A 15,909-nucleotide genomic window follows, 5' to 3' on the forward strand; every position below is an offset into this window, starting at 1 on the left:
GCCGTGGGTCGTCTGCACCCTTGGGGTCCGTATCACTTAAGGGAATGAAAGTGTGATTTGGAGGATGGCTTGTGACCCCATCTTCGGGGTACAGAGGTTACATTTGAGGACTGCCTAGTGACTTGCCTTGGTCACTTTAAGAATATTTGTCTAAACTAGGCCTGCTGTCCTCCGAGAAGACACCTGCCCACTCATCGGCCAGGGCGCCCCTCGATTCTGTAACCCCCCCCAGCTCGTCATGCCTTCCCATGATTACATTTTCTGAGCTTTCTGCTGGATCTGCTTCCACCTGTGCTGTTCCTGACTACCTGTCACCCTGCTTAGTGCCCAGCGCCTTGCCTTGCCTGGGAAGCAACACAAGCCATCCTAAAGTGCGGCCATTCCTGACAGTGGCAGAGCACAGGGGCCTTTGCCCGAAATGCCCATCTTACTTGCCAGCCAGCACCTCCTACGTCTGGCTTCCATTTCAGACCCATGAGTACAGCTTGCTGCGGGGCATGTCCGCTTTTATGTTCCACTGTCCTTTTGTCCCTGTGTTTTCTAAGTCAGAAAATCGCACGCCTTCCATCCAGTGACCTGTGTGGAGTCCTGCCCATTTCCCTGCCTTGCCAGGTTAAGGGGAGGATGGAAGACAAGAAAGGGTGGCTGTCCCCTAGACAGTGAGCTTCAGAGATAGGCGGTGCTCCCGTGTCTGGCGTGGAGCCGGGTTCACTTAAAAATAAACATTTGCTGAATAAAAGTGCGAATCTTGGCGTGTCTGAATCAATGGTAGTTGCGTTTGGTATTTTGGCTGCCACAGTGGAGGTCTGTACAGTGTTGCCTAAGATTCTGTCCATTAAAGAACGTCCAGCCTGAGAACAAGTCTTATAAGAGTTTATCTGAGCCAAACTGACAATGGCTGGGAAGCAAACTCTCAATGAATTAAGCAAATGCTCAGGAGAAGGGCAGTTTTGCAGCTTATTGTATACATTAGAATCAAAGGAGGAGACTACGGAGGGTTACATGAAATCCATGGGTGGTAGGTGAAGGGGGCGGGAGAAAGCAAGCGGGGAATCTCTGGGATTGGATAAGATGCAAAATGAGAGACAGACTTCTTTTGCATTGGTCGGTACAGTACAGTTAATTATACTTTATATTGCACAGAGATGGTATTCCGGAACCAGACAACAAGGGGTTCTATGGTCTCTGCTCTGGTGGGAGGTTGTAAGGTCCACCATGCAGGCCTCCCCTGAGCTTGTCAGGTTTAGTGTGTGGCCTTCTCATCCATAATCCTAAAGAAAAGTGACAGGTTGAGGGAAGGCTTTAGGATGGGGGTGGGTGCCACAGGGCAGGTGACAGTAGAGCTGGGTCGGGAAGAGGGGGGGATACTGGTGAACGGAAGGGGGAGTATAGGAAATGCAACCTCCTCAGAAAAGATACTTTATTTGAAGGTATAAGTCATAAGGTGTCATTCAGGTAGGCAAAATTCAAGAAAATGAAAATAGGATTTTTCTATGATTAAGTTGTTCTGCCAATACTTCCGATTTAGTAGTAATTAGGAACCACGCATATAGAAAAATTTCAATTAGCCGTATGCCTGGGGAATGGAATATACTAGTTAATTAAAAAACCCTTTTGGGTTCAATTCCAACCAAAAATATCACTGAACTACATCAGTATATTTGCTCACCTTTGTGAGTACAGTACTTCAACAGTATAATAAGCGTGGTTTTCATTGTACAGGGTTTGTAGGTGCTGGATTAGAGGACCTCATTCAAGGGCTACACAAGTGTTTAAATAAAACATATCCACAGGATACAGCCTTCATTGAGCATTTTCTCGGGGGAAGCATCAGACAAACATTGACCATTCAACCAGACTAATGTGTTTGAGAACGGGCCGCAGGAGATACCTACTTGCTGTGTGGTCTGGTAACTTCTCTGCGTCTCAGATTCCAAGTGAGTAACAGCCGTGATGGACCGCTCTTGGTAAATGGAACTCTATTTACTGTTCTGCCTCCAAGCTTCTGATCCGGCTGCCACAGTCTCCATGACTTTCTTCATTTAAATTCTGTACCAGCCCATTGGGGCCTGCCTTAGGCAAGACTCACCCCCAACACAAACACTCATGCACACATTCACGGGGGGCGGGGGGGCCTGTCACACCTACAGCACAGGTGAGGTGCCACTTATCTAAGGGACGTGCAGACCCATGAGGAAAACCCAACAATTAAAGGGCCCACAGAAGCAAACTGCATTTCACTGCAGGTGATTTTTTCTTTTTTTTTGGAGAGGGATAAAAGGTTTCCAAATCATCCCATTTTAACATACAGAATGAGGCTCATCCAATCCTCATACTTGTATTAAAGAAATACAAGTAATAAGATGAGTTTGCTTAAATCCCACACTAGGCCCAGAATACCAGGAGGAGGAAGCCAGTGCGAGAGGTAGGGAAGGCAGAAAGGACAGAGCTGGAGTGGGGGACGCCAGAGCCATCCGGAGGTGCCAAGGGCCGCCTCATAGGCTGTTAGATTTAGAAGGAAAAGCAACATTACAAGGACCCCCTGGTTCCACCTACATGTGGACTTGAAGCTGATGGTTCTGGTCCTTGGAGATTCTCAGCAACTCCGGCTCACAGCTTCCTTGTCTGCTGGGGACTCCAGCCCAAGGGCGGCTCCCAGAGGCTGCGTTACTCGCGCTTCCTGCACCCTTAGGCCTGCGAAGTCCGGTGAATGCCCAGCCAGCCCACTGTGCCCACCCACGCTGGAGGGGATGTCTCTGCCAGATCCGAGCTAAATTTTAGAAGTCCTAAAATGACCTGTCTGTACAAATCAGTGTTTATTTCGTAATGAACGTCTTGTCTAAAAGAACTTAAGGAACAGGACCAAATAAAATGAAGAGAGTTCACTGAAGAGAGAGACGCAGGCTGGGAGTCAAGTAAAGATTTATCCTTGCATCAGAAAGTTAGATCTTGCAATCTGCATATACAAAGCATTCAGCAACGTCACTGGCATTATAATCAGAGCAAGATCAAATTACAAATGTAATAAAAGAAAATACGGTAGTCGAAACTGGAATACATACATGTATTAGAAAGATTGCACATAAATTAAACAGGACTTAGTGAAACCAAAGTATCAGTCATTTAAAAAAATAACATGGGCATGTCTCAAGTGCAGAAACAGAGGTGTCAGGCTCATTTTTAAAAAGTTTTCAAAAACATAAAAATACCTTTTAAAACACAGCTATGCATTCTTCATTCGAATAGCGCATGGAAAGAGAGTTAAGTGGGTCACACAGTGACCGAGAAAGCACGGAGATCAGAATGGCAGACTTCTGATCGCTATTTGGCATTTGAATGCAACTGCATGCAACAAAAACGCGAAAGGAAGAATGAGGGTGTCAGCAGACGCTGTCCGGATATGTACAATGGACTGACCCCAAGGAGAGATCAACGGTCCAGGTTGCACCCACAGGAGAGTGAGTCCCCTGAGAGCTCACCAAGACTGTTGGAACTGGGGGTGGGGTTGGAGGGGCCTTGGCAGAGGCCATCAGGCTGCAAACAGGGCCACCAAGAAAGGCAAACGCTGTCCTCGCCTGTGGAGGGGAACCTGTGTCCAGGGACAGTGGCTTCTGCTTTGTTTCTGGAACTGGAAGGGCCAAACTGGAAGGTGCCAGGACACCTGCAGAGGACACAGGGTGGGGGATGGCCAAGGGGACAAAAGAACACACCAATAGGGCACTTTCTCCAGAGCACTCAGATGGCTGCCTCATCTCCATACACGAGATGCCAGTTGAAGGGCCTGAGGATTCTGATTAAGGCTCTTAAATTTGGACCCAAATCCATGCCCCTTAACTTGGACCCCTCAAATAAATGACTAGTTGCTTTCATTACAACCAGCCAGCCATTTCTAGGGTTGGCGCTGAGCAAAAGCTCTGTTCTTTCTCTTCTCCTTTAGTCAAAGAAAGGCTTTGGGCTTGGGATTTTAACAATGAAAGCAGATGGGCCAAATGGCAGGTCTTGCAAAGCTCCCCCCATTTTCCTCTTCTACTCAAGTGTGTACTCATTGTACCAAGGAGAGAGGGACACGTTCAGCAGCGTTCAGGACCGCAGCTGGCTCCGATGGCTCGGTCACAGAGTTGTGCTTTTGTCCTTCCAGCAGGGCACCTCCTCTGGCCCTTGCATGGGGCTCAGGGGTACGGTAGAAGCTTGCTTACCTGTGAGCCTTTCATCAGAGCCTAGCCTAACCCTGGGGGTGCATCTGTGCTCACTGCCAATGAACTCAGGAGAAACAGTGTAACAAGAGGGTGCAATCAGTTACCAGTGGAAATGTCAAATAAGGCCTTACTATCTCTCTTAAAAAGCAAAAACTGTACCCAAAAAGCCCGTGGAAAACGCTTTCAGTGTTAGATCAGACATCTTCTTTTTTATATTGTGCTCATCCGCTAGGTACCTAATGGGCTAAATTAAACTGTTACTAAATTAAACTTTTCTACCTTCAACCCTCCCCACCATTTTTTTTACCCTATAAGCCAATCTTATCTGGATCATAATTACCCAGTGTCAGAGGTCTCAGTAGCATTTCCATTCAAAAATAAGTTAGCCTTTAGATTAAGGAATTCTTTCTTTTTTAAAAATTAAATATTGCGGAGTGGGACTTTTAAAAAACTATAAATCTAGATTTTAAGATTTCTTTTCTTACAAACAATCTTAGCTTTTACAAGAGATTTTTAAATACCCAAAAGCTTCTCAGAAAGGTGGAAAGCTTTGCCTGTGGTTGTCCTGCTGTTTCCACCAGGCGTGTGCTCCTTGCTTCTGTGGGGCTGGTTTTTGGCGTTATCTGAAGGTTTACATACAATGGGCGAGGTCTGGGGCTGAGCCTCTAGCATAGCTCCGCCCAGCAGGGCAGCGCGGCAGCTGTGGGCCAATGGGAGGGGAGAGTGAGAAACGAAGGCGTTTGATTCTCAGCTCGTTTTACCTGAGCAGGTGCCCAGGGAGTGCAGCTCCCACAGGGGCTTGTGCTGTCCCCAAGGCCTTGGGCGATCCAGACACCGGCCTCTACATCTCCTCTCCTCTAGCCAAGCTGGCAGGAACAACATCTTGAATAAATGCCTTTTTAAGTCTCACTATATAGTCACCAACTACTCTAATGTGTTCTAGACCTGGATTCAGGTTGCAAAGTCCTCTTTGATCTTTAAAATGTAAAGATAAACCATGTGGGTCGAGACTGAGAACGTTACAAATTCCCCATTTATATTGTATCTTCAGCAATTGTGTGCCTTTAAAACACTACTGGGGCTCAGGGCTGTAAAGTCATGGCTGTAAAGAAAGGAAATTTTCAGCTGATTTCTGAGTCCTCGACTGCTTTCTATTGAACGTTTAGTATTTTGCATAAGCACATTTGGCATATTAAGATTTATAACATTTAGAGGTGCTGAATGTGTGAAATTCAATGATATGAATCTAATGAAAAATTAAAATATTTACTGATATTAGCAGAAATATATATGTTATGGGATATTATTTGACCTTAATACATAATCCCAGTTTTTAAAAGGGGTATTTAAGATGTAACAACTTTACAGCAGGTGACATTTAAAGCATAACAAAATATATACAAAGAAATTAGGAAGGATATTAATGTCAACTGTGAAATAAATTAACATGATTTTTACAAAATATACTGACCATTAAATTAAAAAATATTTTAAGGCAGAAATTTTCATTTGAAATTAGCATAATCAGAAAATATATCAATAAAATCTTGTACCACTTTGTAGCAGAATTCATACTGTTCCTGAAAAAGAAAACCAAGAATACATTAAAATGAGGTTTTAAAAAATGTTTGAATAATTTCATTAGGAAAAACATTCCAAAAAAAAGACATAGAAAAGTCTGATTATTTACTAAAACACTGTACACCCGCATGCATGTAAACTCCTGTTACATAACTTAGTTTTTAGGTATGTGATATGAAAATTTCCAAGTAAAGCTGTTTTCACTCACAGAACACGTCAATGTTTAGTTTCAGCTTGTCTTAGTGTATTTTAAAACAGTCTGAGTAACAGATCTTTAGATTTCATATTTAAATTGGAAAACAACGATTTTTGAACTGAAAATAATCAGAGTACTTAACATCACAGGTAACGTTACGTAATAACATTTTCATTATGATAAACTTGGAGACTCTGGAGGCAGATAGGCTGGGTCTGAATCTTATTCTGACACTTAGGGTCTTGGGCAGGTGACACCTGTCCCACATAGGACACTTAGGGTCTTGGGCAGGTGACACCCGTCCCACATGGGGCTGACGGCAGGATGTTCCTCATGAACAGAGCAGACACAAGGATATGGTGAGGACGAAATGAGGAAGGTGCGTGTGGAGCCCCTGGCAGCTCAGCCCCCGACCGCACACAGTGAGACAGTGGTGATTACAAAATGGACACCCTGGCCTTCATTTGTTGACTCACTCGCTACTCGTTCGATGCTAGGCATTAGGCTAAGGTGTTCGCTTTTAAAGTCAGGTTCCAAATGCCGTCCGACTACGGCACCAGACCAGAGAACACAGACCTGAGCCAGGAGACACCTGTGGGCAGCCGTCCAGTGAGGGGACCAGTAGAAGCCACAGTCAGAAAGAGCAGATCGGAGACAGAAGGGTGCTCGGAGCTCGATGCTCCTGAAGCTACGTGATATCCGGCAGATCAGGTGATTTAGGAGAGAGAGCCGAGAGCACCCCTAACAACCAAGGAGGCGCTTGTATTCAGAGGAGAGACGCTCTTTGCTGCTGCGGTTCAGGGAGCTGCCTGGCCCAGATGCTGGGCGGGCGGTGTTCCTGACATAGTCAAAGCCAATTTGCACAGCCTCTAAAGCAGGTGCCATCACCCCACAGGTAAGGAACTGAGGTCCAGAAAGAGGAAGGAGCTCGTCCAAGTTCACAGAGCCATGAGGGGGTCCACCCATGACGCTGGGATGACAGCCCGAAGCAAGCATCAGAGGACCCCACGGCTTATCTTTCATACTTAAGCGCTGGCCAGGCCTGGGGGAGGCCTGCAGTGGACTTAGAAACAGTCAGGAAAGAAAGTGGAAAGAGTCTGGCTCATAATTAAAAACTGCTTTTCGTCTCAAGGGGGGTTGCATTTTATATTAATTATTATGATTGTCATCTAGACAAACTTCCCTGTCTTCCGTGGAATGGTCTGCCTGGTGATACCCCTCGGAGGTAGCAGCTATCAGGAGGCAGACCTAGCACAAGGATGAATTAGGGACCCTCTCTAGCACCCACCAGAGCTCCCGCAGGAAGGAGAGGGGCATGCGCATTGGGACGGGGGCTCTGTGGAGAGTGGAAGAGTCCTGGGCACAATGTCCTCCCCTTCTTTCCCACTCAGCTCTCCAGGTTACCTTCACAGTCACAGCCTGAGGAGGGGGTGTGGGGTGAAGGGGAGCCAGCAGGCACCCAGTTTCCTTCTAACCCGGTGGCTCTCAAACCTGTGTTCAATTCGGGACCCCCCAGGGGGCTTTACATATGCTGATGCCTGACCCTGCCTCCAGATTGCTTAATTGGTTTGAGGTGCAGCTTGGTCAACTGGGGGGTCACCTTGGTGATTCTGGCCGCTGTGCTTCCCCCATGATGAGAAGGTGGTGGAAGAGCCTTCCTTCTACCCCTCTATGCCTGTCTGAGTCAGAATCCTGTTAGCGGGGAGGGTGAGAGGGATGGAGTAGGGGGGGGGGGCAAGTGAAGGCAGGAAGCCTTGGGGGAAACGAGGAATTAAAAGTCTTTACTATTACACTTGCTGGTGTACAACTGTCGAGTTTGGGGAGGAGGCGTCTCTTCTCAAAACCAGAAAGTGTGTGTTTTCACCATGGAAAGAAAGAGAACGTCAGGGCCAACTGTGCATTATGTGAATTCTTTACCTGCCCCCGGCTCCCTGCCCCTGACAGTATCTGGAGGTTGAGTGAGACCCAGAAAGTAAAAACAGTCCAAAAGGAATAGGGTGAGAAAATTACGAGTACCAGGATTGTGAACGTCAGTGGTGCTTTTGAACTTGATAACAGCACCTTTTCATGTATGTCGGAATCTGGTAAAATCGTTCACTTTGGCATATTGTCAGTGTCTGTCCAACGGCTCTTAGTAATTGAAAGTCACAGCTGAGCCCCTCCTGCTGCGTCCTGCCCGGGGGACAGACCGCAGCCAGACTCAAAAAAGGAAGGGCGTCTGTAAAGCTTTACTGTGAAAAATTCCAGTTAGCTCTTTTCCTTGGGGATTTATGTCCCTCCCTCACCATGTACCTCTAATAAATCAGACATCAAATGCAACATGAAATAATTCTTGACTCATCCTCATCAGTCAGTTTCTTACCACGGTTTGCACCATGTGTGGCCTCTGAAGTCGTAAACTCTTCACAGCTTGGAACACGTCTAAAAGCCCCTCTGCTTTGACTCGTTCCAGAATGTTGCTGAGTGCTATGAAGGTACCTGTCCGGCCTGCTCCAGCGCTGTGGAGAAAAGGGGGCTTAGAGAAGCAACTGGCCGGTGGGGATGGAATCCGGCGCCTGCACCAACTCTGGCACATTGCCCTGAAGCACCATGCTGGTGGTCGCAGCTGGGATTCTTAACCATCATTTACACGTTTACACATAGCTTAGCTTTTGACCAAGAGGCAGCAACATAAAGCTCCTAGAAACACTCGCCAGTCACCACAGACAGGTATCTCCTGAGTGGGATCAGGACCCACTGTAACCATTTTCCATCTTCCTGGTGTACCCCGGTTCTCAGAGCGCGGCCCCAGACTAGCAGCATCACCATTGCCTGGGGACCTGTTAGAAATGCAAACCCTCCCGGTTGAGGTCTAAGGAGAGGCAAGGAGGTTGACTCCAAGGCCGCTGCCCCTGCAGACCCCGTCCCCGCGTCTCCCCTGCGGACCTCTTCATCTGTGTATCTTTGGTGCCCAACTCCTTCTAAACTCAGGCTGGGTTTTTGGAGGCAGAACACAAAGGAACTCATTACTGGTTTGTTCTAAGTGACACCTACACAGGCACCAGGGACTGAAAAACCGAGGCGTCTGCTCCCCCTGCTGGCCAGGCCAGAAGTGCGCCCGGGCGACTCCCAGGCACGGAGCCCTCCCACTCACTCATTTCCTCAGGCCCAGGGCAGAGGTCGGGAGAGGAGGGGCTTCAGGCAGAGCCAGAACAATCTTTCAAAACGAACACAAGTACCTTGAAGTTCAGAAGTGGGTTTGTTCGAGCCAAGAATGGTGCTTCATTTTTTTTTATGACTTAAAAAGCACAAGGAAATGCGTGTTTGAATCACTTCCTAACTCCTCCCACCAAAATGCATTTTGCACGTATGATAAGATGACATTTATGCATTTATGTCAAGTTGCGTACGTATGTGTGTAAGAGGGACCTTCCGCTGCTGGGAGCAGCCATGCGGGCGGGTATGCGCGGGCCCGCCTGCAGGGGGCGCTCACCTGCAGTGCACGGTGATGGGGTGATTGCCTGTCTGCTGTTGCTGCTTCTGCACGGCCGCGATGAGGTCGATCATGCCTTTGCCCTCCGCCGGGGTCCCGACCTCCGGCCAGCCGTGGAAGTGGAACTGGCGCACCACGCGGGTCTGCTCCTCCTGGTGGGCCAGGGGCTGCGGGGGCGGGCCAGGGTGTCTCAGGGCTGCCGGGTCCCACCCAGTCCTTCCAGAAACCGGCCCCAGGGACTCCCGCCCTCCTGGAGACTCAGGACAAGGTTTGGAGCTCCCTGGGGCCCTCGGCTGTTGGTGAAGCCCCCACCTAGCTGGCCTGAAGGCCTGGTCAGGCTGTCTGGAAGCTGTGGTCACACCAAAGGAGAGGCTGGCAGTGCTTCCTTCTGGAGCTCCCACCAGACCCCCAGCAGCTTTACTTGAGAGAACAGGACCACCTCTTTCTTAAAAAGCCAGTACATCACCTGTCCCTTCAAAGCTCGAGATGAGCAGTTTTGAGTCTAGTGGCCTTGGGTCATTCTGCAACTGGAGGAGACGATATCTTTGGGAAAGCGGGGTTTCTGCTGTGCTGACCGAGCTCAGAACCAAGTCCCATGGACGAGTCACCTTACCCGTGACTGACCCGCAGAGTTCCCATGCTTTGCCAGGGAGCAGAGCCCAGGACCAGTGGGGACCAGGGACCCGGGGCATCTGAAAGCGCACCTGGCTGAGACCCTCTGTGGCTTCACCCATCCCCTTTGTGCCTCCTGCCCCAGCTACCCTCATTTCTCCTCAGTGGGGAGTGGGCGGAAGTGGCCTCTTGGCATTGGCCACTCTGCCCCCATGCGTGTCCGCCAGCAGGAGACAGGTGTGCCCTTGGAGGTCGGAATTTTACAGGAGGTCGGCCTCTTGATAACATGGCCCCCTGTTCACCACACTGATCACTGATGCTAACGTGGGGCTCGGGGAAGGGCCGGAGGGGCAGGATCTGGTGGGAGGACGAGCAGGACCCGAGGGGTGGCCGCGCGTGCTCTGTCCACAGTGTAAAGCGCTACGGCTGCAATACCTGATTGGAAGTGACCAGGAAGTCTCGTATACTGATGGCCTCAGACAGGGTATCGCTCTTTATTTCAATCGTTATGTCTCCATGAGTCACCGAGCCCTCCGTTGGCCAATACTGGTAGCATTTATCCTGGGGGGATAAAATGAAATTTTAAGTATTGTAATAAATAATTTGCTGCCAGCAGTTGAAACTATATGACGCAGAAGTGCTCTCAAACCATTTAACGTATTTCATCTGACCAAGAAAATAACATGAATACAAATATGAATGCCCATTAATGACCAAGCGAACAGAATAGAGAGTCCAGAAACAGGTGTTGTGTATATTTGGAAATTTGATACAGGACAGAAGTGACCTGACAGAAAGGAGAGATTATTCAATACATGGAGCTGGAAAAATGGGTTATGTTGAAAAACTGAAACTGGGCCCCTAGCTCACACCCTACCATGGCTGATACGAATGAAGACCTTATTCATGTTACAGTACGGTTGAACCTTGAAAACATTATGCTAAGTGGAAGAACTCAATCTAAAAGACGTACCATACTGTGTGATTCCATTTATATGAAACGTCCAGAACAGGCGAATCTATAGGGTCAGAAAGTAGTTCATGGTTGCAGGGGCTGGCGGGAGGGAGGAATGGGGAGTGATTGTTCTTGGTTTGAGGTTTCTTTTTGGGATGATGAAAATGACCTGGAATTAGCAGTGCCGTTGCATACTTCTGTGAATATACTAAAGACCACTGAATTGCATCATTTAAAAAGATGAACTGCATGGTATGTGAATTATGTCTTAATAAAGCAGACATCAAAGCAAAGAAATCAAAGCACAAACTCAGGGCCATGGTTACATCTTGAGGGAGCACCTACACAGATGTACGTTATTGACAGAAGTTTGGTTTTTCAGTTGGATGGAGGGCTCACGAGTACTTGTGACGTTATTAAATAAATATAACACGAGAAGGCCATGGGAAGGTCGCTGGGAAAAAAGAGGAACGTTTAACTCATCCAGTTCGACCAGGACAATATCAATGAGGTACACACATCAACGCCTCTGTTTACGTCTTGGGAAAAGTGAATCAATGTCATTTTCTTCAGTAGGTTGTGATCGAATTTGTATTTGTGGCAAACACAAAATGATGGGATCTGAAGGAGGTTCAATAAAATGTGGGCTAAGAATAAGAAAGAAAGGGTGAAATGAAGCCTTTTGCATCCCAACCCGTCTCAGCTCAGTGCCCAGTGCTGACAGCAGGTGAGACATGGCCGTGAGCCGCTATGGCCGCATCAGGCCGGCTGGACCTCAGCGCGCCCACCACCCCCGGTGCCCGGCTGGGCCACGCCCTCACCTGCTCTCTCTCCTGAACCTCCGTCAGCATCACGATCGTGTGGCACTTCCACTCCCAGACCATTCTCCAGAAGTCCTCCACTGTGTGTGCCAGGGGCCCCTGTGTGGCGATGAAATAGTCCTTCTGCCGGTAGCCCTTCAAACGGGGAGCAGAGGTTAGAGGCTGACTTCCTCCCTAGCTCCACTATGTGACACGGGGAAGCTGAGGACAGCTGGGGCCTGACGAAGGAAAACGTTCCCCGGGCTGCGCACGTACACACACACCCACCAGACGCCTACTTTGTCTGAAAGCTAGACACCTCACCTTGAGGTTACTTCCATGGGGATTATGAATCTCCACTCGCTTGCAGCCACCTGGGAACACACCTGGCAGCTTTGATTCTAACATGTCTCTATTACAGCTCAGTGAACAACGTGGTGCTGCAAAGAACCCTAGGCGTAGTCAGAGGAAGTGGGTTTAAATCCCAGTTCCTCCACTCGGGCCCCCGTGACCTTTGGCACAGTTTCCTCATCTGCAAACAGCAATTCTAACACACTCAGCTGCAATATTCACTCCGGCCCATTCTTCAGCTAACTGAAGACAGCCTTCGGGCTGCACACTCTGAACACAAAGTCATATTGTCCTGCGGGAATGTGTTATAAACACCATGAGAGAGAAAGCGAATGGAAGCACCGATACGTAACTGGTACTAAACAGATGTAAAAGAAAAACCACTGGACGTTAAAAGCAGAAAGAAAAACCAGCAAAAGAAAAACAGGCAAATTACTTGGCAGTATGTCTCTCTCCTATTTCTAAAGTTCATTATTCTTTTTTTTTTTTTTAAGCAAGTAATTCTGCTAATGAAATGGTTTGGGTTTCTAGAGGCATATCGACCCTTTCTGATTGTGAAAGCAAGTGAATCAGGAGTCTATGATGAAGGACACAGCTGTCCTCACAAAGCACCACCCTGCCAGGCCCACTCACATCGATAAAGGAGGCGTTGATGTAGTCTGTGTATTCTTGCCCCCTTTTCATGGAAAGGATCACACGATTGAAGTCATCTGTAAAAAGCAGTATGGTCCTTTAGTTAGTGCAAATGCCATCCTGCCTGCAGACTTTCATTTGCTGCTGCTAACTTCCGAAACAGAAAACTTACTAATAAAATCACTAAGTGAGGTCAAACCCTTGGAAGGTTTACTCCCTCAAAGAGGTGAATTAACATGTCCCCGAGAAGTTGTGTGTTGTCAGGAAACCTCTGACAATAATCCAGTTGTCATTTTCATTTGTCATGAATTGGAGTAAGTCTTACCAAAATGTAAGCGTTACAAATACTATATTTCAGGAGTAAAAGTTATGAGGCACCCAGGCTGGCAGCCCAGAGTAGCCGGCCAGGGAACATCCTGGCCACAAAGAGCCAGGGTCTGAGGCTGAGGAAGTCTTTGCACAGACAGTCTCCACACACTTTCTATGTACAGTGTGGTCTCCAAAGCAAGTCTCTGCATGTGCTGATGTCGGGCCTGTTAGTCCTCGGAGACGTCTGGAGTGAGGCACTCCATCTCCTCCTCAGGGCGGGCCTCCCCTCCATGGTTCTTCTGATCACAGGGACTCCATTCCTTTGTCTTTCTTTCCCTCTGGGTGAGTCCCCCAAGCCCCCAATTCTCATTGCAGGCAGGCACCCCCTCCTCCCAGGCCCGAGACCTGGCAGGCCTGCTCAGTTCTTGCCTACCCCAAGGCCTTTCCCTGGAAGGTCCCAGCTAAGTTCCTTCAGGTCCTGCTGCCTGGCCTGGGCCGCAACCACACCTCTGTATGAGGGGGTACCCAGGCGTGGGGGAGGACTGAATGACATTTGGAATCCGAAGGCCCGAGTCATGCCTGAAGCAACTCTCCCCACTCCCAGGAAGTCCCCCCTCTCCACCTCTGAGTCTGTCACAAGCTGCCCGCCTGACACACACGGGACAGTCTGGGTCACTCATTGCTTCATAGATGGGCGTTCTCTGCAGTGCTTGGCAGAGCCCCCAGGAGCCCTGAGCCCAGAGGGTGCCCTGCTGGTTCACAGAGGTGGGAGGTCCGTGAACAATCAGGGACCCCGCCCGCCCCGCGGGGCCGCCTTACACGGGATGATCTGAATGACCCTGGCCTTCTTCATGTTCGCCGGCAAGTTGCCCGTCCTCATGTTCTCCTTCATGATCCGGACATTCGTCAGTTTCTGCAGCCAAGGACACAGCCAGCAGTGAGAGCGCTGACGCGCCCGAGCAAATCCCTCAGACTCCTCCCGCTACTGCCCGATAAAGACAGCATCTGCCGCCCTCTCCAGACAGTTTCTGGATCTTGGGAAATAAAATGTATGCAGGACACATCCCCCCGGGGCTGCAGCTGAGCTCTGAAAGCCCCGGTTATTCCTCCCTCACGAGTCAAGGAAGGGACAGCTGCCCTGCTTTCTCTGGGTCAGTGACGAGGGGAGGCGATGGAAAGCAGCCCCATTCCCAGGTCGCCCGTCTTCCTTTAAAGGCAGTGGACACTCACCCTGAACTCCCTCTCCAGCCCGATCTTGTCCAGGTGGGCGGTGGTGCTCTGCAGCGTCTGCAGGTGCTTTTCCAGGGAGCACACGTCCAGCTCGGTGTCCCCGTAGAGGTAGAACTCCAGTAAGGCTTGATAAATGAATGTGTACTGCATCTGTGGAGCACAGGGGCCCCCACACCCTCCGGTGAGTCCTGCAGCTTCTGGCCGCTCAGGGCTCAGCACCTCCCAGGTGGTGCTGGTGGGGGGCGGGGGCTCCTCCTCTTTTTGTTTGGGGGCAAAATTCAGATTCATGGCCATTTACAGTGACCGTACATGGCGTTGAGTAAAGATCACAGAACAGCTGGCATCAGGGAGGACGTTCTTCCCCAGGCACCGTCCTGCACACACCAGGACGAGGGTGGGGACCAGGGGCGGCGTTACTCACATCTGTCTGAACCATCTGAGGACGCTGACCGCGGATTCTCGACACGAACTCGAAGACGTCCACCTTCTGCTCCGCGTGCATCATGTCCATCATGGCATCGATGACGATGAAGGTGCCCGTCCGGCCCACGCCCGCACTGCAGGGACAGAGAAAGATGCCACGGCGTGAGTCACATTCCCCCAAAGCAAAAGATATGCCTGCTCACGAGGACAGAGGGACACGCCCACCCTTAACTGGGAGACTGACACCTCATCACTTGAAGCAACCTTTGAAATGTTTTGGGGGGGTTAATAAAGAGCAAATGTATGGTGAGGCCACCAGAGGGTGCTGCAATCTTAGCAACATGATCAAGTTGTTCCTTTCACTAGTAGAAACTTTGTTAAAGCCATATCAAAACGAGGTACTCATAAGTGCAACATGAAACAAAAAGTAACAAATGAACTACTAAAACAAACAAAAACAAACTCATAGATACAGATAACAGAATGGTGGCTACCAGAGGGCAGGGGGGTGGGGGAGGATGACGTCCGTAAAGGGAGTCAAATACAGTGACAGAAGGAAACTAGACTTCGGGTGGGAGCAGGCAATAGAGTACACAGACGTCGGATTATAATCTTGTGCACCTGAGAATTACATGCTATTAACCAATGTCACCCCAATAAATTCAATTTAGAGAAGGAGTTGCAGTGAGCCTTGTACGGAAGGTTGTACGGATGTTTCCTCTATTACCAAATGTTGCCTTCTTATTAGCCCTTGTGTAATTGGATTTTTAAAAATCTGTCACACTAGATAATGGCTTTTCCAGGTTCTTCATAAGAAAAGAGGCCCCATAGGCTGGGTCTGCTGGCCCTTGAGTCAAGGTCATGCCAATGGGAGGTACCAGGCCACTCCCTCTGGCATCCTACCCTCACCCCGGGGCTGACACTGGCTGGTCGTTAGCTTAGGGTGTCTGCTGAGAGGTCTCCCTTGGGAAGCTGCCCTGAATTGATTCCTGGGTTTGGGTTTCCTTCCCTCCCAACATCGTCCCTGTCCCCTTCCCTCCCGCCCCAGACTCCCCCTCTTGATCTCGTCTGGATCTCCAGCAGGTGGTGCCCACTGTCCATATTTACCTCCCTGACACCCAGGACTCAGCAGGCACGCAGATGCGCTCAGC

General features: G+C 49.2%; 1 protein-coding gene across 9 annotated transcripts in view; it reads right to left on the reverse strand.

Annotated features, from left to right (window-relative positions):
• Nucleotides 1-2,348: 2,348 nt before the first annotated feature.
• The window catches only part of PTPRE (protein tyrosine phosphatase receptor type E), a 137,118-nt gene continuing 123,557 nt past the window's right edge, over nt 2,349-15,909 (reverse strand). For 3 of the 9 annotated variants that reach the window (XM_033130545.1, XM_033130542.1, XM_033130547.1), the window contains 10 exons: nt 14,757-14,892; nt 14,336-14,485; nt 13,925-14,018; nt 12,797-12,873; nt 11,834-11,968; nt 10,493-10,618; nt 9,446-9,612; nt 8,336-8,471; nt 5,750-5,776; nt 2,557-3,661 (listed from right to left, as the gene is read on the reverse strand). In XM_033130545.1, the coding sequence (XP_032986436.1) occupies nt 3,530-3,661; nt 5,750-5,776; nt 8,336-8,471; nt 9,446-9,612; nt 10,493-10,618; nt 11,834-11,968; nt 12,797-12,873; nt 13,925-14,018; nt 14,336-14,485; nt 14,757-14,892 (1,180 nt within the window). In that variant the 3' untranslated portion in view covers nt 2,557-3,529. Of the gene's footprint in view, nt 4,897-5,446; nt 5,777-8,335; nt 8,472-9,445; nt 9,613-10,492; nt 10,619-11,833; nt 11,969-12,796; nt 12,874-13,924; nt 14,019-14,335; nt 14,486-14,756; nt 14,893-15,909 lie in introns of those variants that run through there. The other 6 variants (XM_033130546.1, XM_033130544.1, XM_033130548.1 and 3 more) reach the window with 4 other exon arrangements.

Source organism: Rhinolophus ferrumequinum, chromosome 16, assembly GCF_004115265.2.
Source record: "Rhinolophus ferrumequinum isolate MPI-CBG mRhiFer1 chromosome 16, mRhiFer1_v1.p, whole genome shotgun sequence".
NCBI classification, from domain to species: domain Eukaryota; kingdom Metazoa; phylum Chordata; class Mammalia; order Chiroptera; family Rhinolophidae; genus Rhinolophus; species Rhinolophus ferrumequinum.